The sequence below is a fragment of the Eublepharis macularius genome, chromosome 6 (assembly GCF_028583425.1).
Source record: "Eublepharis macularius isolate TG4126 chromosome 6, MPM_Emac_v1.0, whole genome shotgun sequence".
Taxonomy (NCBI): domain Eukaryota; kingdom Metazoa; phylum Chordata; class Lepidosauria; order Squamata; family Eublepharidae; genus Eublepharis; species Eublepharis macularius.
In genome coordinates, this window is record NC_072795.1 from 68,604,867 (window position 1) to 68,626,973 (window position 22,107).

At 38.4% G+C, this 22,107-nt stretch overlaps 1 protein-coding gene across 5 annotated transcripts in view; it reads right to left on the minus strand.

Moving 5' to 3' along the window:
- Window positions 1–3,705: 3,705 nt before the first annotated feature.
- Window positions 3,706–22,107, minus strand: part of SH3PXD2A (SH3 and PX domains 2A) — a 334,390-nt gene continuing 315,988 nt past the window's right edge. For all 5 annotated transcript variants that reach the window (XM_054983545.1, XM_054983544.1, XM_054983546.1 and 2 more), the window contains 2 exons: window positions 18,129–18,248; window positions 3,706–18,007 (listed from right to left, as the gene is read on the minus strand). In XM_054983545.1, coding sequence (XP_054839520.1) covers window positions 16,124–18,007; window positions 18,129–18,248 — 2,004 coding nt within the window. In that variant the 3' untranslated portion in view covers window positions 3,706–16,123. The remainder of the gene's footprint in view (window positions 18,008–18,128; window positions 18,249–22,107) is intronic.

Consider the following 22,107-nt stretch of genomic DNA (forward strand, 5'->3'; position numbering starts at 1 on the left):
CCAGAAACCCACAAGTCAGTCAAGTATGTACAGAAACTAAGGCTACAGTCCTTTCACTCAGGAGTGAGAGATCTTTCTTCTGCATAATGTTGAAACTACTGTTACTTTATCTTGCATAGGAAAGTGCTTGCTTTGGTTCTTGCTAGATATTTGAAGGAACAGCTATGCTCTGTGTTGGACCACAGTAGAAAAAGAATAGTATTTCTGAAATTTATGGTGGAATAAATGGGGCTTGTACCCTGAACTGGATAGCCCAGGCAAGCCTGATCTTGTCAGATCTCAGAAACTAAGCATGGTTGACCTTGGTTAATAATTGGATGGGAGACCTCCAGGAAGACACGGGTCACTATGCAGAGGCAGGCAATGGGAAACCACCTCTGTTAGTTTCTTGCTAAGAAAATGCCTCAGGGGTTGCCATAAATTGGCTGTAACTTGATGGTACTCTCCACCAATAAGTACTGTAAGGAAAAGTCTGCAGGGGATGGGGAGGGAATGTAGTAGGGACAGGTCTGGAGACATTGACTAAGAACAGAGCCCCTGGGGATGGGCGGTATATAAATTGAAATATAAATAAAAAACATTCTTTAATGTATTCAATTTTTCCAGTTTGGGTTAGTCTTAACTGTCAATAATAGTCAGATCTTATTGTTTTGGTACTTTGCTGTCTGTTTTATAGTTCAAGAGCATAGAGAAAGAGGGAGGCAGCAGGTGCATGACAAACATTTCTGAATCAGTTGAGTTATAGAGTGTGCACCAAAGCTAAACCCTGCTTCTTTCTGTACCTTTCATTGATTCCCTTCATGACTTCATTTGCTAATTATGTTGAAACAGCTTCCTCTTACACATCAAGCACCATAGGACAAAAAAGGGATCTTTTGATTTGTTTAGATGTTCAGAGAGACTTGTATGAGTCTCCTTGTCACGTGCCATTTGTGCCTATCTACTTTCTTGGTTTATTGAAGTGAGTCTGTCTGCTGTGCGACTGAAAATTTTAATTGCTTTTAAAAGAGGGATAGTTGGCTGAGAATTGCATCCCAGGTGCAGAGTGTAAGTTACAGCCAGAAATGCATTTTCAGTTGAAGCTACAGGAAATGAACAATAGAAGAAAAAATAATGTGAAAATACAGGCAATGGAGAAAGTGAAGCAGAACGAATACATGTTTGAATATCACCATCTAGTGGTCGGTTTAGTGGTTGACATCCAGAGTCTACACAAGGAACTGTGGTTCTCGAAAGCTTATGCTACAATAAAGTTGGTTAGTCTTAAAGGTGCTACTGGACTCTCTTACTATTTTGCAACTACAGACTAACACGGCTAACTCCTCTGGATCTTTACACAAGAACTCTTACACAAAGACGCTTAAGTGTAGGGAGACGCAATGTTAGCTGGGAAGCATAGTCTAAAAAGACAGAGCCAAAGGCTCTGTAAATTTCATCTCTCTCCAGGAGGGTAGTTTAAAAATACAAAGCTGGTAGAGATCCTTCCTCAGAGTTTGTTAATTTCACCTTTGCCTCTCCAAAGGCTCTGTGAATTTCACTTCCCCTTCGGGGAGACAAAAATGCAATCAACAAACCCTCTGAGAAGCAATCTCCCTGCAGGCCCTGTGTAAAAAGGTGAACTTGACACAGCCTTCAGCTCTGTCTTTTAAAACTATGCTTCCTGGCTAACATTGTATCTCCCTACACTTGAGCATCCTCGTGTAAGAAGTCTCACGTACAGAGACTACCAGATGCAGATGTTTTGTTAACAAAAAGGTCTGGACTCACTTTACAAAACTAAGGGTTATAATTTTCATGCATATGTGTGTGCAATGAAGTCCCAACATTTCTTCACATGAAAGATTAACCTTGGAAGGTTCCAATGATGATGTTGCACGGAGGACAAGTAAGAAGGTAAGGATGCTTAAATCACTGCCAGCCTTATCCTCCACACCCCAGGCATAAATTTTGTTACAATTGTTTGTTTCTTCTTGCTGCAATGGACAAACAAGGATGACTATAATTATTATACAATTCATACCTTCTGTTGTATACTCATCTGTGGATCAGGTCATGTGAGAATCTGAAAAACTCTACCAAGAGCTGCATATTCATGTCAAATTTAGGTGGAACATCTGGTTTCTTATCCCACTCCCCAAGGAAGTTTCATTGGTAGCATACTACTGGTCAACATTGTACTATGTTCAGTATGATCCACTTTTCATATTACCAGGAAACATCTGTGGGAAACAAAGCATCACACCTCCCCTCTCTATCTTCTTTGTGCTGTACAAAGCCACCAAATGGGCAGCTGTACAGATTTTTGAAGCCTACAGATTATTTGATTGCTTGATGCTCCCAAACACACATACAAATACAAAGCACTCCTTTCTGTTCACATGCACTTTAGATGCCATGTTAATTTTAAAAAGTATTTCACTCATACACTTGTGAAAAATCTGGGAACTTTCAGTGTAAGCAGTAAACATGCAAAATTAGTCTATGACCTGTTACATCCACCAATGTACATGTTAGAAAGGACTCCTGAAATCAAATGTCTATCACCAGCTCTAAAAGCAGATTTTATCCTTCTTCTAATGCAGTCAAATACTGGATACTTCCACACTATTTTGCCTGTAATTGCCATAATTGGTTCACCCTATTATTACAGAGAAAGTAGGTGACATTCACTGCTGCCCAGTGGTTTCCCTTGGAGACGTTCAGTCTTAGACCTGGTTTGTGATGATATTTTGGGCACTGAATGGAATTGCAACTCTACCCTGACAACTGTAGATTGGCAAAGTTCCATTGATTAGCTTGACAGGAGGAGTAATTGGGCTGGTGGCCATTTTCTAGTGGCATTGCAGGACCTTATAAGATGGCAATGGGTTCCCTTGCTCCATGGTTTTTAAACTGTTGCAGTTGCAGAGATTAAATGACATCTGGAGATACTTCATTTAAAAAGTTGATTACAGTACCAGAGGAGAACACAAGTTCCTAAACTTTCTATTTTGCATACGGGGTTGGTTGTTATTTAAAAACAAAACATTTCCACAGTGAACAACAGTGCCATTAACTATCAGTTTTAGAACTTGGTGGAATTGCAAAAACAATGATTAGGAAGCATGAGTTTGTTAATGTTCGGGGGATGTTTGCAAGTATGTCCTTGTAAGTTTCTATTCCATAGGCGTGCAAGAGTAGCACAACCAACAGATCTCTTGAAACACTACAATGTGCTCCATGAACCTGCCTAAAATTGGTCAGAATGTCATAGCAAGAAGCGCTGGATTAGCCTACTTGAAATTGACCGAATTGTACCCTTTATCCAGTTAAAAGGCCAATGTGAATGGGGAGCGCACTGAGGAAAGGAGGGACCCAATTGCAAAAACTTGCCTTTCTGGTGATTATATTACTGAGCTCTCTCCGATTTAAGTTCAATGCAACATTTACCAACATGAATTTGAATGATAATTATATATGAGTATCTAGTCATTTCATGAAAGTTAAACGTCTTTCCTACCAACTGGGTGAATATTATAATAGTACTAACAATTTAAAACCTTTTCAAATTGCATTATATTTAGTATTGCTGTTCTGCAAAAATGTTACAAATTCTGTCGAAATCATTCTTCCTCCCCAGAGCTAAAAGAATGATTTATAATACAGACATGGAAGCTTAAATTCAAAACACTTCTAGAAAGGAGCTAGCCAATAATTGGCACACAATTAAAAAGATCATTTTTTTATTTTTCCATAAGACATATAAGAGACCATGTAAACAAATGGATTTTTTAAAAAAGTTGTCACAAATCAAATCTTATATTTTGCAAATTTTTGAAGATTAAGTATCCTTTATCCTCCCCACCTGAACTAAAAAATATGTTAACTTTAACATACATCAGAATTCCGAAGATCTTTTCTGGGTTTCCAGAAGCCTGATGCCAAGGTAAGATTTTTAGTTAAAAAGAACAATACATCTTTAATTAAAAAAAACACTTAAAACTCAATGAAACACATAAATATATGAATTAAAGTTTGTATTAGCACCAATTTTGGTCCATGCAATGAGTAAACTGGGAGATGACTGTGAGGTACAATTAATTATCAAGTTCTCTCTGCCTGAGACATACTGAATATTATGGTGTTGTGATTTCACATTGCAGAAACTGGGAATAAAACAGAGGCTGAAATCTGAACTTTTTCTTCAAAGAACTTTTGCTTTATAAACACATGCAAGGATATTCACTTGCAAATTTTCAGAGTTTTGCATGTATATCTATGTGCACACACTGCATAAGCCAACAAGCATATCCCAGAATCCTTTGCAATGTTCCCAACATCAGTGTCACTGCAAGGGATCCTGGAAGACAAATAAAATTGGAGATTGCTTGCTTGATGTCCTGAAAAGCATTCATACTCCACCACAAAGTAATCATGGCTGTTCTTTTTGCTGTTAAGGCCAGTCTTAAGACATTTTAAACAAATTGCACACATTCAGCCAGACACAATTATAGTGCAGAACCTAGGTGTAGGGTGATGTCTCGTGCTCCAAGTTTCCTTTTTTGATCCAGAATTTGCCATAATATTAACACACAAAAGCTAGGTGCTTTTTCTTCTTTGAGATCCAATTTAAGTTGACATTCTGCTGTGCCAGCTTCTAATGAGTTCAGATTCCATAGGATCTCTGAGATGATATTCAGCTAATAAAACCTGAATATAAACGGTTAGGCAAAGACCCCTCCAGAAAATACAATTATGTGGCTAAAATTTTTTAGGATGGCTGAAACAGACAGATCAGTCGATTTGTCAAGCATCAGTAATGCCAGATGCTTGGACAAAACTCCATATGGAATTTCAGGCCTTAGGGTTTTTAAATCAGTATTAATGCAGTTTGCAGATGCCAACTATCATACTATCCATACGGAACCAAAAATATTTGAATCTGTGTTTAGAAATCTGAGGAATTCATATATTGCAATGTCCAGATGAGGATACTTAAAATCAGGTGTTGAAAAAACATTGTTAAGGTATTTTATTATTCCACCCATTTATGTTGACAGCAAGCAGAATTGTAAATGTTCAACACCTATACAAGTTTTTATCACAGTGCAATCCTAATCAGAGTTACACCTATATCCATTAGGAGGCTTAGAAGGGTGTAACTTCTTAGGATTGTAATAACAGTTACCTAAATATTTAGGTATCTATTATAAACATACCTGGTGTACAAATTTCAGCACAGGGGTACACGTGTGAGTGGTAGAATATTAATGGTCTGTTTTTTAGTAACACATATCAAATCCACACATTCATACTGATGTGTAGGCGAAATTAATATGTAATATAAATCTTAAGGAAAGCTTGAAAGACCACTCTTTGAATCTAAATTAATAAAGTGAGGAAGATATTCCTGATTCTATTTTCATAATCCTCTTTTCACAGGCTGCTCTGATTAAATATTCCACATTAATCCAGAACGAAAGAGTGGGAGGAAACCTTTCATATGTGGAATATTTAATATAGATTTCTTAGAATCAATTTTCACTTCTTAAAATGCTTATGTTCCTCCCTATGCACAGTCTTCTTGAATGTATAAAAATAATTATATTATGTGGTAAGTGATCCACAAAATAAAAGTAAAAAAGAACCTCTGCATGTCTCCTAAGCCATTATTTTCTCAAATCCACTTTCAGCAACTCAGATTCCTCTCCAGAATTTCAATACTTAAAAGGTCAAAATGTGCCTACAAATCATTATTAGGGTAACCACAAAATTATTCTGGATTTGACAGCAAAACTCAAAATACACTCCCAAAAGGAGACAAGACTCCAGCACCTGAATGCAGATTGAAGGTACCAATGTCATGTACAAGTTAGGACTCTGCCCCTTATATGAATTATAATCATTATTAGATTTAGCTCTGGGCAAAGCCTTTTGGCTAAGCATAAAACCTATGGTGATAAAAAGACTAATTATTTGTACAGGGTGGCCTCATGTTTGAAAAGAAATCTGGAATAGAGGAAATCCAGTAACTGTATATACAATTAGACCACCACATTGACAAATATACCGTTACAGATATGGTGGGGAGAGTGGAAAGGTAATTTCACCATGGTGGTTCTTTTATAAGATGCACATTGCCTTAAAGAAAAAAAGCCACTTTGGGCAGATAATGTCAGTGTAGCCAAGGTGCTTGGAGTGGCTACAAACAATGTTATATTCTGCCTATAAATACTACATTCTTCCTCTATGTACATCACTATCCTTGGTAAGAGATACAAGATCTGTCCAGTTAACTGTAACCTCAGGAACTGACATCTAAAAAATAATCACAAGTCTTGTGGACAGTTCCAACCAAGAAGTTAACCATGGCTGCTTCCACACACGTTGGATAATGCACTTTCAATGCTCTTTACTGATCATTTGGAACTGGGTTTTCGTGTGTGAAACACAAAATCCACTTCTAAAGGATAACTAAAGTGCACTGAAAGTGCATTATTCAACGTGTGTGGAAACAGCCCATGTTTGCTTTCCCCTGTCCTCCCACCCTATTGTCTTCCTCTTCTAGTTACAGCAAGTATCACTTGGCCCTTTCTCTATTCAAAATGCACACCATTATTGATTCCCTCCTGTATACTTTCTGAAAACAAAACCCTAAAAACTTGCAATCTTCAACTTAAATTGCAGCAGTAACCAATCCAGCCACAAGCAGAGACCTTCTTTAGGAAAAACAAGCCAAGCAAAACCAAACACACTCTGCCATCCATCTCTATCACACAGCCCAAGGACCAACCACACATGCTGCACCATCTCCTTGCCAACATACTCTTTCACACCTCCGTTACATTCCCTTTATAATTCAAAAGGACTATTAAATGGATAATACTACATTAACTATTTGGAAGATTTGTAACAGGTCACAAGGCAATCTACTACTTCTCAACTGCTTTTCGCAGGGTTAAAATCTTGACCCATTTTAGGGACAACTTGCTCTTACTTTCAGCTAAAACTGACTACATTTTTTCTCTTCTTTTGGTTTCCTGCATAAACCTTTCTGCACCTTCAAAATACTTACCCTCACACTACTCCCCACTTGTATAACAGAAGCTGCAATGTAATTAGAACATAATGGCACACCAATCACCCCTCAAATGTGTGGTTTAAATCCACAGAATTCTGCAAAGCCAAATTTTAAAATGCTACAAGGTGGGAAATCACCACGTGGTCCCGTGTCTCATTGCTTACTAACAACAAATTGAAAAGGGGGTGCCGAACTACTTGGTTAGAGGCTAGCCTGAGTGCAATCAGAGGTTGCTTCAATCATTTAATGAACCTTTACAAAATTTCACGGTAAAATGTGCATGATAAACATCAAATACACAACACACTGCCTTACCTCTTTGGGTTATGGATTCAGGAGGCAGATTCCATATTTTATGATGAAACATGAAACTGAGCTTTTGGCATTAACAGAGGATGCTGTTTAACACAGACCACTGATATATTTTAAACATACAAATACATAAAGAGTAGCCGCAGTGACAAATTGTGTAATAAATGTCATTATGAGAGTATTCCTAGTTCAATTAGTTGTTGGAAAATCCAACCAATCCCTCCCCAGTCATATTCCAGTTACTTCTTTTTGACCATTACCAAAATATTTCAATTTTGTAATGAACAGGAGTCTCAACACAGGACAAGAGTGGCTGTTGTGTTGCACAGAGGGGGAAAGTGCAAAAACGACAGTGTGAAGCTTTCAGTCCTTTTTGGTTTTAAAGAAAGAATTGCACTCGTTAACAAAGGAAAATGTCGTGTGGGGCCAGCCCACCCTGTAAACCTCAATGGAAAAAGGAGACCCATTTACTGTGCCTTTGGTTATGCTGGGTCCAATAAAGCATCACACTTAGGACGAAAAACCCTGAATGCAGAATTTGTATCTTAAATGCAAGTTTTGCTCAAAATGTCTGCAAAACATGCCCCGTTGCAAGGATAAATTCACTCAACCTCTTTTCCCAACCTCAAACACACACACACACTTTCTCTCTCACACACACACACACTCCCCTCCAAAAATGAGGGATAACTGCTCTTACAGAAGACTGCAAGTTGTCATGAAGTGTAGCCTATAGCAGTTGAAGGGCCTGCACAGAGAACCCCAGCAGAAAACTTCACAGATGCTGGGGAAAGCCTTAATACAGTACATGACTTGCAGGCTAGCCCCATTCAAATAGTGAATAGAAATGGTAGGTGAATTGAAGACACCAGTACAGACCTTCACACAAGCCTATGAGATTATTTTAAAATTGGATAATCTTCCTATGTGTTTGTCAGGGTTCTCTATACATCTGCCAAAGAGGAAAAAACCCACATCCCTAACAACAAAGAATTATTATTTACATAGCAAATTGTTCTCCCAATTTGTACCTGTTAAATGCTTCAATTATTTACAATATCCCTGACTGACTGCAAACATGTATACTAAGATTTTCTAGGAGGAAGCAAGGATTGTGCCTGATAGACTCTGGAGAATTCAGCTGCAGAAATCCTTTAGATATTTAAAATATCTGGTGTATTATCAGCAATATAGTTCTCTTGGTAAAATATCTAGTTTGCATGTAGTGTTAAGTTCTAATTTGAATGAAATCCTAAGGTGATAACTTGATTTTCCAAATGAAGCCTGTAGGATCACTTGACTTTTATGGACTCAACGACACCAAGTGATGTTCCCATCAACAGATTCATCCAGGACTCACCGACAGGACAAAGATGTAATGAAGGAGTCCATGGTGCTGTTACTTTGGATTCACAAGGAGATTAAAAGGACAGGAAATTGGCTAAGTGGATGCTGACTATTTTGTTCAGCTATTCAATCTGATGAGGAAATAAAATGCCCAACTAGATGGTTCAGTGGTTATCAACAAAGCTCCGTTTTCTTGCATATTGCTATGTAGTTTATATACAAACATCTTTCAATTCCAGATAATTAAACTAAAGAGTTTATTGTTAAGGCAAAAGAAGGGTCTAAACTAATCAGCAGTATTCCAGAGAGACTTGATTAAAGTATGTACAGTGAAAGTTGCAGGCCTCAATATGACCTTTCAGTAGGATGCTTACAGTAATTTTGAAATACAAGTAGGCCAGTTTTTGAAGCTAAGAAGGTTTGGGGGTGGGGTAAGGAAAATTTTAAAGGTTTCTTTCAGGCATCTTTTCTCCTAACAACTAGATGAAAAGGAATGTTTTAATGCATGAAATGTGCCAATGCAATTAAAATTTATTCTTTTTATTAAAAAGCAGCAAGCAACATTGTTCTCTTAACTGCTTTGTTAGTTAAGTGGACAAAGAAAAATTGGGAACATTTTGAGAAATAAAAATGAAATAGTTCCAGTGGGCATTCAACCAAAAAGGTTGCCACTGAATGAGGTCAGGCTGAAATGGCACCTTCCTGTTTAATGGGCTAATTTTTGAAGAGCACTACTACAGCATTCTGAGGTAAAAAACTATTTCGACATACTTTTCTTCGATCACGTGATAAATTCACATGCTGAAGAGTGATTGTTTTGCCAGGACACGATGACTTGGATCCTACAGAAGGGCTGCTGAGGGAAGGGATGTTCTGGGGGCTGCACTGAGAAGGAGAATCAGGCAGGATCACCACTCCTCTCTGTTGTACCAACCGAACATCCATAGGATCCAATTCAATGCACCCATTCAGCGGCAGCAGCTTTGACACTCATGTTGCATAGAGTGTGCTTAGTTGAAGAAATGAGGTTTCCTGAGGGAGGAATACTACATACGGGGCGGGGCAGGGGGGGGATGAACAACAACAATCACAAACATTCTTCCCTGAACGTGATGCACTCATCCAACAACTCTCAGCCATCTTTAACTTGTACTTATAATTAATTTGTACCAGAAATCTTTCACCTAGTGGCTTGATTGCTCCCTTCTACCCATCCCTACTCCCTCTCCCAAGAGTGCATGATAAGAAAATGAGAGACTTAATCACACTGTGCGTTCCCACTTTGAGTCCTGTATGAGGGCCCTGTTTCTTCTCTTCCATTATTGCACATATCCTCTCATTGGATTTTTTTCTTGAAAATGCAAAGTATTTGGGAAAAAGATGAAACAAATATGACAAAAATTTAAATGAACAAACTACCTATGGTGATCTAAAACTTAAATAACATTCCTATTTAGTAAATGCTAGTAATATGAAAATTATTAATGCTTTACCAGATTCTGTTCCATTTCAGATAAAATGATAGAAAACAGTAAAACATTTCTAACAGAGGACAGCAATGAATATACTTTACAATAAAATATATCACACTAATATCTGAAAATACTTTTAAAAAAAGAAATGCAATTCCATAATGCCTTCGTCAAAATGTTCCTGAAGGAAGCTTTGGAACTGTACATTGGGGTCAATGCCGATCTATTACTGCAATACAAACTTGGAATCCAAATGTACTTGCTTACCTGTTCCAGAATCTGAGTTACACAGTCTTTGAGCTATTTAATGTTGTTACTTACAAAAAGGCACATTTGAAAAGTTCGACCCCAAACTGTTTTGCACTTTGTCATCCTAAGTACATTTACTGGGAATAAATTTCATTGAAACTAGTGGAACTTAATTTGTTTCAAATTAATGCCTTTTTTTTGTACACAGAGGTGGGTTTTGGAAAAAATACCGGTCACTGGAAAGATGGGCCAGGATCCAAAAATCTTTGCAGCTAGGTCCATGAGCTCAAAGGTGCTTTAGATTTAGTAGAAGCAAATCAGGAACATCTCCACCATGCTGTATAGTCAGTTGCTTCAAGAAACAAACTCAGGAAAGTCTTACAAGTTGTTTGTCACTTGGAAAGTACACACCCTAGCAATTCTTTGGATCCTAGCCACGGTATTTCAGGTTCAATTTGCCTAGTAATCACAAGTGCAGCAGAGGAGGATGCAAAGTTGGATTTGGACCGTAGTCTCACCTCTGCCCCTCTCATGCAAATATGCTTTATGCAGGATGGGTTGGGGGGGGCACATTCAGCTTTGTCGCTGAGTGAGCCGCACCTGCAATCTGTAGTGGTACAATCCAGAAACAAGACTGCCACCTCCTTATTTGCTGCTTGGGAAAGCTAGCCTTTTTTTGACAAAGAAACTACAACAGGTGACTGTTCTAGGTAGATACACTTAAATAAGCTTTAAACAATGAATTTAGAAAAATGGGAAAAGCATCTTTTCAGGCATTATATAAAACCGCAATAACGAACTCAGAAGTGCTCATTATCATTAAAGTTGCAGTATACAGCAGAACAAAAGTTTCAAATTTTAAGTTTTAGTCTAAAATTTAAGCTGTTTTTATGTTTGCTATCTCAATCAATCCTATTTTCACACTTTTTTTTTTAATGCACGGATGTCCAAAGCTATCATGAACGACCAGGAAGAAAACTAGAAGCCACCCCTCTATCCACAAGAGGGCACTCTGACTTCACAAAATATTTTATTCAGCAGCTCCCTAGAGAATTTTTTTAATGGATTTAGGTACTGTGGTTGATAATAAAAAATGGTTCAAAGGTGCATTTTATTATGTTTATAAATCACCATGTTTTGACAAATTTAGTTTTAAAAACGGAGTTGGCTTGCCTTCCCTGAATAATATAAGTGTTTTTGGGGTGGGAATTTATGGGGGAAAGTTTCTTATGGAGAAATCTTGAAGACCAGTCACTCAAAATGGCTGAGAATGTAGATGTGTGTACAATTTATCCCTGTAATGATTTGTTAAAGAAGTTGCCTGTATGAGCAATTGTACCTTATGGGTGCAGGGACACAGTGAATTGACTATTTTTTTTTAAAGGTGCTTGCTAGTGCCCTTTACACGATCATCACTCCTTCACTCCTGGGTCCAAATATTACTTTCATACATCATGAAATCTACTCCAGGTCATCCCAACATTAAGAGACTTTTTTTTGTTATAGGCAAGATGGAAAAATCAAGACTACAGAGCAAAATAGTTCAAATTCAGGAGTCATTAACTTTGCTACCCCCATAGACATCAACCACCATAATTTTAAAGAAGTCATTATGAGATTGGTGACTAGAGTGCCCTGTTGGGCCAAGCTAGGGTTGTTGGCTTGATGTGTGAAAGACCCTTCTGACTAAATATGTTTAGAAATCCTAAGCAATTTTTGATGGACAATTGGGCTCATTTTTATGAGCCCAAGATATTTGCAAGAAGTCAGCACTTACGTATCCCATGCTTATTTCATACCATGTAGACATAGCTAGGAATGGCATAGCTTTGGTTGCTGGGGAGTAATATCACAATGGACAAGACAGCCAAGAAAAGCCACATTCATCATCAATACAACTTTGGACCAGCCATAAGTCTGAGATGCAGCAAGAAATGCTGATATTCTCAGAGACCGCTTGAAGAAGCATCTTCAGAATTATTAATTTAGCATGTAATGAGCCTCCACTCATCTCATGATTGAAGAAGTGTTTGTATTCATCAGTGAAGCACTGGGCACTACAAGAATACAAAAGCTGGTAGCCGGTAGCACATGAAACAAAGGTAGAGAACCTTGGAGATCTCATGACTTACTTGCCATGGATTTCTCAAAGAAGATGCTTCAAGGGTATGTTTAGGAATTTATTTATTTAAAACACTTCTATCCCATCTTATTACCTGGGTCTCAAGGGAGCAGAATTCTTAGGTAGCTCATGGCTCTTTGTTAAGAAACATGCCCTTTTCTCAAGGCAGCAATTTAATTCTTGCTAACTGAATTAACAGTATTTTGAGAATCCAACAGCTCACTGCAAAATTTGGGGATTTGCACTTTTAGATTTCCCAGGAGATGATGGCATCTTTAGAACAAAACTGTATAGTACATTTTTAAATAATCATAAATTATTTTAATAAATAGCTGAACTTTAAAAATGATAATTATATACTGCATCTTTAAATAATGCACTTGATTTTCTGCATTTTGGTTTAACTGTTAAAGTGCATTAATTCAAAATAATGAACCACTTCCTCATCATTATTGTTAAAAACCAACCATTAAAAACATTAATAAGAATTGCTACTTCACTACTATTAGTACTGCAATCTAGCAGATTACTCTAGGTATTGCTCTATTTAATACTGTCCAGCAGAAGAACATAATATTTCTTTTATAATCTCACAGCAACTCTTGTCAGTCTTTTAAATGACTGCTAAGATTTTATCAGGACTTAAAAATGGAGGGAAACTTCAAAGACAGAGCTGCTAGGCATTGGGAAGTAAAGCTTTAAGATGGGTTTAGCTGCTTCGGACCAAATCCACACCATTTTCACAGTGTAGATGAAGATCTCCTCCCCATCACTTTTAGTGAAGTTCCACAGGCCTTTCCCATTCCCCTCCTTGCCCCAAACCATCTCTTTGTCTGTGCTGATTGAAATATAGCTACAGAACTTGGGTGGGTCAAACTTTGATGGTGTCTCAGGTGATCAAAGTGAAAGGCCATTAGCAACATGAGCTGCAGAAATCAATCCCTTGGCACTTGCCATGGTAATTTTAATACAAGTTCTCAAGTAACACTAAACATAGTAAGAGGCAAGAACAGCATAATAGTGAGGGAGCAGTCAAACAAAACACCCCCTCTTCAAAGCATACTGAAGTCTTTGGAAGAAAACTTTAGTTTTAACTAATTAAAAATTTCCTGTCCTTTTATCTTCAAACTGCTAACAGGAATCAATGCTTTCTGGACAAGAGTTACTTATTGTGTCATGGTTACAGCAAAATTCAATGGGTTTTCTTCCCTCTCAATACACAAAATGCTGACCCTCAAGACAGGACATCAAGCTCTTGTCTGACTTCTTAAGCAAAGGTCTTCTGAAGTTTCTTTTATAGATACAGGGTTTATTTAAGAGCAGATCTTTGAAGCCACATCAAAATAAATACATTTTGCCCAAGCCTTTTCCCCAGTGGTTTTAATCTTGTCCGTGTCGCTCCACACAGTATCATATCTTGAAATCATAAATAAATTGGAAAAGAAAATGAAGTGAGCAATGGAGAGAGGGAAAAATCAGTGACCATATGCTTCCAGGATTAGCAATGTTCTCCACCTAATGGAGCATGCATGAAATTTCTATGTAAGTGTGAAAAACTCAGGTGCCTTCCTCCCAGTACAGAACTAACGTCACAGTGAGTGCAACAGAATAGAATTTCTTATGCTTTTCTTTTCAAAGGAAAAAATGGTTCAGAACATAGATATCCCCAAAATATATGAAGGTTGTACAGAGTGTAACAATCCAGAGCTGCTTCTCTCTCTCCCCTTCTTTGTAAACACGTATACTATTTGGCTCAATGAAAAAGCCTGAAGCGACATACATTGTGTGAGCTCCCCTTTCTTTTGAGGCATAGGCATAATCAATCTAGCATTTTCAGTATCTTTTAGGAAGGGTTGATGGGCTATGATGCAAAAACTACAAGTTATGTATAAAACTCATTTTCTTTTATGATTAAACAATTTTTTCTATGCACAGTGTGGATTCAATCCCTCTGTGCATGTAGAAATGTTTCCTATTCATTGAAAAGAATGGGAAGCTCTGGCAAATGTGGGCTTTGGATTGGAAATATATTGTGTATGAGTAAACTCCAGAATTTACTTCTACATAACACTGAGACAGAGAGATTGTTCAATCACTTGAACTTTTTTCTCTGTGATGAATCCTGTATTGTGAAAATAAAATTTTAGATGCCAGACTTGTTCCTCATTTTCATATAGTGGACATGTGGATCACTGGATTCTAATCCAATAGCCCTAAAGGGTCAACAGAACTTCAGACAATCTTGAAGAAGCCATTGCTGCCTCAGTACAGGAATTTCAGCTCACCTTCCCAAGCAGAAGACATGCCTTGCATCTGTGATAGCTGGGAGCCTAGCAGCATTCGTGGGTAGAGGACAGGAAGCATACATAGCTTTAGGAACCTCATATAAGCAATAGGGGAGGAACAATAGGGAAGAATTCTCTTGAAGCTGTGTACAAAAAAGGAGGAACTAAAAAAGAAAAAGATACGGGTGGTCAAGAAATCCCTTCCCTTTGGCTGAGATTATGCAAGCCTGCCCAACCAATCAGGTCATGATATAGTGAAGAGATTCATGCAACCAAGGCTTCCCCATCTGAGTTATGGATAATGAACATTCCCTATCTATGCACAGAACTTTTACACTGCATGACCCAACTAGGGAGATTTGAATAGGTCTCAATTAAAATTGGGTTATGTGACACATTCTAAAAGAAGCATCAATATTGGGTGCCCAGAAGAACCTAAACACAAAAGTTTAGAGGCCAATATGCACAAAAGTTGTGCACAAAGTATCATTTTAGTGTGTTTACAAACACCTAGAAAACACATATGATTTTGGTACATTTCAAATTCCTTTTTAAAAAAGTTCTGACCCTTCCCAACAGAAAGTTAACAGTTGCTGTCGGAGAATACCACAGGAGAACAGCACTATAAATGCTATTGAAGGGAAGAGAGAGAAATGAAGTACTAATGGGAAAATATAGTTCAAGTCAGATACTAATAATGAACAATGAAAAGGCTTCGAGTCTTCAAATAATTATCTGCCAAGAAGAATGTCCTCGTTGAGGACTGGGGTTGGAAAAGTATCACCACCTACCCTGCTGCACGCTTGAAAGACATCTTGGGGAAAACATCCACAGCTTGGAAATACTTACAGACTCCTCGTGGAAGAAAATCAACAAGCTGCAATTTGTAACATGTCCAGGTTTGGCACCAACTCCCTAACGTTCCCTAGTGGATACCTAGGTTCAAAATATACTGTGAAAGGCACACATTTGGTTTCCTATTATTACAACGGGATGATGGGATAATGTACCCTGTTGCACATGGTTTGTGAAAGACTTCACCTCTCAAAAAGGCATTTGTTCCAGCTGCCTTTTCTTGATATTTGCTGAAGCAGCCAACCCTTCACTCATCACACACCCTCAAAACATGGCCAACTTGCTGTTCCAAGCAAAGCAGAGTTTGAATGTCCTTGTATACATGACAAAGCAAGAGGAAATACATAACTGTATCTTTCCTTGCCTCCGTTAAGTACACAGTAGAAAAGTATAAATTAGGGAGTTTAAAGACACTGCAACTCTAATTCTTCTTCTCTAAATAATTTGAGGGCACCCATCCTTTAAATGGTTTCCCACCATCCATGATCTGACAGTACCACCAGCCATTTGGATTCTTTTCCAATACCTCCATGCAGACACCTTCTGGAAATCCAGCAGTCTCTTCATCTCCCTCATAGTCTGCAATGGAGATGTAGATATCCTTTAAATTATTGTGAATGAACTGGGATTTTTCAATGGGTTTGGGCCTGACTGTGGACACTGGGATTCCATTTCGCTCAGTAGGTAGATATGAGGTGGTCTCAGATGCCTCAGAGCCCAACCGATCAGCTTGTTTTATCTTAGAATCACAAATCTGTGACTGGGCAGTGCTGAAAGAAGAATTGCGGCGTACTGCCCTCAGGTGGTCTGTGGCAGTGAGAGATTCATTTCTACGCAGGGAACAAGACAGGTTGCTGTCCTTCGGTGGTGGGGAGGCAAATACAGATTGTGGCCTCACTGCTAGCTGTCTAACTCCATTTCGCAATTTGACAGGTCCAGATGTTTTGGAGAAGCCACCAGGAGGTTTACTGGGAATAGGAGGTGTTGCTCTCTTGCTCTGGTTGATAGTGTTCAGTGCCTGGACCTTCTTTTCTATCTTCTCCAAGCTGTTAGATTTGCTTTCATTTCTTCTGTTCTTGTTAGTCTCGTTGGATGTGGTTTCTTTCTGCTGGTTATCACAGGGCATCAAATAGTGAGAAGGAGCCCATCCTTCTAAGTCTCCATATTTCAAGTACCACCATCCACTTGCTTGCTTTTCCACTACTTCCACCACAATCCCTGCTGTGAAGCTTATCTCAGAATCTTGAACTTTCTGGTAAGAGTCAGTAGTTATATAGAGACATTTTGAGGAGTTGTTCTCATGTTCTGTTTTGGCTGGCTGGTTTGAGGAGAATATGGTATGAGGAGGAACTGTAATGAGATCTGCAGAGCTTCTTCTGAAGGACTCATCTGGATTTCCAGAAGCTGTATGTGGCGGGTTTTCAGATTCCTCACTTCTTGAACCCTTAAGTCCACCTCTGAGCTGTCCAGTGGGTCTTAGCTGATGGCGTAAAGTGCTAATGTCCATCCTTTCTTGACTCTGAGACTCTGCTTTGTTCAGGAAAGGTTTAGGTCTCACCATTGGTTTTGCTCTGCTAGATACATTCTCCCCAGGATCCTTCTTTAGACCCAATTTAGACACACTACTTAAACCAGCATCTGAAGCTGACCTTGGCTTTGTCTCCTCATTCCTGAAGTAGTTAGGTTTCCCAAGGTTTGGTTGAATGCCCTTGTCACTTTTAGGCTTGAGAAGTGATGACTTGGGAGAAACAGAACATGGTGAATTTTTCTGGATCAAAGACACTGATGAACTTCTTTGAGAATCAGAATCACCACTGGACTCTTTGCTTGACAGAGCATCTTCTATGTATGGTCTGAATCCTTCATTTTCATAGATTGTCTCTTCTTCATGAGCCACATCTTCAGATGATTCACCAGCTCTCATGTTTGTCCTTTGTAGAGATGACACAGGGGAACGCTTAAGTAACTGGAACATGCCTCTCTCCAAGCTTCCATCTTCTCCCTGGCTCAGGTCAGATTCTGAGTCAACACTAAAGGCAGGCACATCATATTCTGGTTCCTCATATTGTTGCTTGGGTGTGGAATCCTGGGTATCTCCAGATGTTACGGTTCCAGCAGATATTCCTTCTTCAGAGTCTTTTGGCTTATTGGGAGGTGCTGGAGGAGGGACTTTGGGTCGAGTTAAAGTACTGGTTCTCCTATTTAAATTGGGCTTCTTCCTTTTATCAATGTACGATGCTGGAGCCCAGCCTTCTTTCTCTCCAATCTGCACATACCACCAGCCACCAGAGTTCTTGTCAATAACCTAAAGGAGGATAAACATGACTGTTACTGTGGAAAAACAATGCTATACAATTCTGTTTATCCAGATCACCCTTCTGCAAGCACCCATCATTCATTTATTTTGTTTCTATTTACGGGCTCACCTCAGCCTTTTGTCCTCCATGAAAGCTTATCCCATCAGAGATACAAGACTGGAACTCTGCAATAGTGTAATATTCAACTTCCACTGATGGTGGCTCAGGGGGTTTAGGTAGCTGGAAGCCCTGTTATAAGAAGAAATTAGTTTAGTTTAACATTGTTGTAGAAATGGGGGAAAGGGAGGTCCCCGTGTTAATTTTTAGAAAAAAAACTTGCTTTGTAAGAGAGAAGAGCTAATGAACCATTACACCCACAGGCAATATGTGTGTGGTTTGATTGAGAGGTTAAGGACATTTCATGTGAAATGGTTAGATATTAGTGTTGAATGTTTTGGAGGAAGTTTGTAATACAAAACACAGTGGATCAGTAAAAAGAATGTGCCTGCCTAAGATATGCTCAACCACAACAGCACTCAGTTCTCAAATGTTTTCAGGACATCCCAGGAAGATGGCCGATTCTCCACTGCCCTCGCCCCCAATAATTTCCCTAACATGTAATTCAGAAGCAAAAAATGCTGATATTTGTTACATTCTCATCACCATGCCAAATAGACCTTTCTAAATCTAAGAAGTGGCTTGCAAGAAATGAGATTTTTTTAGATTCATACTGTAAAAATTTAGCAAGAATATAGATCAAAATACTCTATTTATTGTATTGAAGATAAAACCTAGGCACTGTCATGGCTAGCCCAGAGTAATCTAGACACAGAAATGTAGAGATCCGCATCATCAGGCTTAGGTTCTAAGAATTTAAAAAGGATTCTCTAACGAAAGACAAAAGTAAACGTGTGGGTCTTCTGGCTCAGTAAGCACTGCAGTAATGTTTCTCCCTCCTCCTTCTCTTATCTGTTTTGGCTAACAAGAATATATGATCTGATAACTTCCATGACTTTTCAGTCTCCTGATTTGGCCAATGAAGGGGGCAAGACTTGTTCACTTTCATTTTGTGAAATTATACCAACAATTTTGTTCTCACAGCAGAAACCTATTTAGATAATCAAGTCAATATCCTTAACAAATTTTAATTTCTGATTTGGGACTGGTTGGGCTGTACACACAGCGCTATCAGTGAGGATTCCTGTCTATGATGGAAGGCAAGATTGCAGTCTTGCAGTGGGGTGACCTGCCACCTCCTATTCCCACTTTTTAAAGGCTGCAGTTGCATTCTCTGGGTCACGAAAAATGAGAACTCAAACTGCATATACAGTGGGTTCATACAGAAACTGAAATGTAACCAGCCTTGAACATATTAATAAAGTGAAAAAATGCTTTGTATTACAAAGCACGGAGATGTAAACATTCCAGAAATTTTGAAGCCTTTCTTTAGGGGTGGTGGTAGAGTTTAGCATAATATTTGGCATATTTATAAGTATAAATGATTTACAGTGCAATCCTATGCGGAATTGCTGTAGCCTATGCTCGCTTATTTCCATTTTTCTTAGACTATAATAACTGCATAGGACTGCTCTCTGTTCGTTTTCCACAAGATAACTGCAAATATACTCAATACATGAGAGAGCTGCAAACTGCTGCACTTTGTGATATCTAAGCACTTGTATCTTAGTTTTTGCCACATAAAAAGTAGGGGAGCTGAAAATATAAAACAATTTTTGTAGTAAACAATGAAAGTGTATGATTTCTGTAGAAACATTTTCATACAGTCGCTTTAGAACTAGCAACTTATTTCAGTATCATATCACAATAGCATATCATCATATTCATTACATAGTATATTAGGTATGGACAAATTATTCCTATTTAAATAATACATCTTAAAATTATTGTATGTATGTTTACAGTATACAAAAGAATTACCATTCTTTATAATGTGACAGACTGCCTTACATAAAAAATTTCACATGGTTTTTTTGTGCTCCCCAAATTTTCAATTATTATTTATTGTAATAATAATTAATGGAATAATTAAGGGAAAGTGCCCTAAACAGGTTCCCCTGCTAATTTTTCTGTCCTAACCCCCCCATTATTACTAATAATACTGTTATTTAAAATGCTAAGAACACTGCCACTGTTACTGGAGCTGGGGAGGGAGAAATACATGTTTCAGTATTTACCAGGTAGCCCCAGTCCCTAATATTTGAAAGTGTCAGAATAAGTTTTGTGTGATGAATGCTATGTCGTGATTATCTTTCAGCAGTTGTGGTCCTTAATATTGGCCATCTGTACTTTTATACCACTTAACACTGAGTAATTTGCTACTGGTCATTGTCACAAACCTAGCTGAGCTTTGATAGAGCATCCCGGTATAACAGAAGAGACAACCCATCACACATATGAACTTGTATTAGTCGTCTTCTTTACTACTTCACAGCAGAATTCAGGCCAGAATTCAAGCCAGTCTTTAGCACCCCCTACTCGCTGATACAGAAGGAAGGGAACTTCATTTGATTGTCTGACTCTCCTTGCAGAGCAGACTCCTTGGCAATGTCTGGGAGATGTACTCCATGTGAACTGTGGAATGGGAACGATGAAGAACAATGTACAATAGGAACACAAGGGGTATTTGTGTACATATCTTTAGCAGTGCTACTTTAATACATGATGGTACTGTAAATATTAGTATACTGTGGGGTGCAACAAATACCTTCAGACTCTGGGATGGTTTACATTAGATTAAGCCAACTGGAAACAGAAGGCCCTCAAGTTGTATGCATTTATTTTCAATATGGAATTAATTTGTATGAATTCATGCCAAAATAGAGCCTAATTGAAAATAATTAGTACAAAGAGGTTGTGGGAAAAGAGAGAAAAGATTCAGAAAAGGACACAATATTAACCAGACTCAAGCGTCTGGCTGCACATTACATTTGTCATGTGAAAAGAACCGACACAGAAGACAAGATTTAACTTTTGAAGCTTCCCCAGAGACAGGGAATGAACACTGTAAGGGGTTAATGAGTCACTGACTGCCTTTCTCTCTCACCTGTTTTTCTCTGTTTATCTTCCCCACAGTTACCACCACTCCCTGCCTCTCTCTGAAGAAGATTCCACATACTCTACACTCAAAACCTGGCATATATGAGATAATGAATATAATGCATAACCCAGTTCTAAGAACACAGAAAGGAAAGGATATGGGGAATGAAATACAACATATGGAAAAATATTGGAATATGGGCATTTTAATGATGATTCAGAGCAGGTTGCTTGACCTTCCAGAAGCCACAGGTCAATAAGAGGGAACAGAAATCAAGCACTCCATGTCAGAACCAAGATACTTGGAATGCCAGATGGATCCCTCCAAGCAAGCACACAGAAGTGCCAAAGGTTGTGAAAGCCGCTAAACTCACCCTGTACCCATTCCCATCTCTATATATAGCCTAATATTGTGTTTTTACACTGGACATAAAACTGTGTGGATAGTATAATGAACTCTATGAGCTGAAACCCTCTAGTGCGTCATGAGCATCAGATGAAAGAGCAGCCAATAAGCATCAAAAATATAACCAGTGCAGCCCAAACGTTTATAGGATTGACTGAAATTCTGGTAGATTTTCCTTCTTCATAGCATCTTTTTTTGCTGGCAATAGAACTGATTTCCACAAAGAAATCCATTTCTTCTCATGGATGGCTTGCTGGGTTTGGGGAAAGGGAATTTGTATGGATTCCACTAGTGTATTTGAATTTAAGATCTCTTCCTGTTTGTTGGGAAACACACATATTCTCCACTGTACTGTAATATTGTACTGATATTGTACTGTAATATTAAAAATGCATATATTTTATTGGGACAGACTATGAACATATTAATGCAAAATTGCAATTCAGCTGCATATTAATAACATCCAATTTATATACCACCCTTCAGGACAACTTAATGCCCACTCAGAGTGGTTTACAAAGTATGCTATTATTATCTCCACAACAAAACATCCTGTGAGGTAGGTGGGGCTGAGAGAGCTCCTAGAAGCTGTGTCTGACTCAAGGTCACCCAACTGGCTTCAAGCAGAGGAGTAGGGATTAGGGA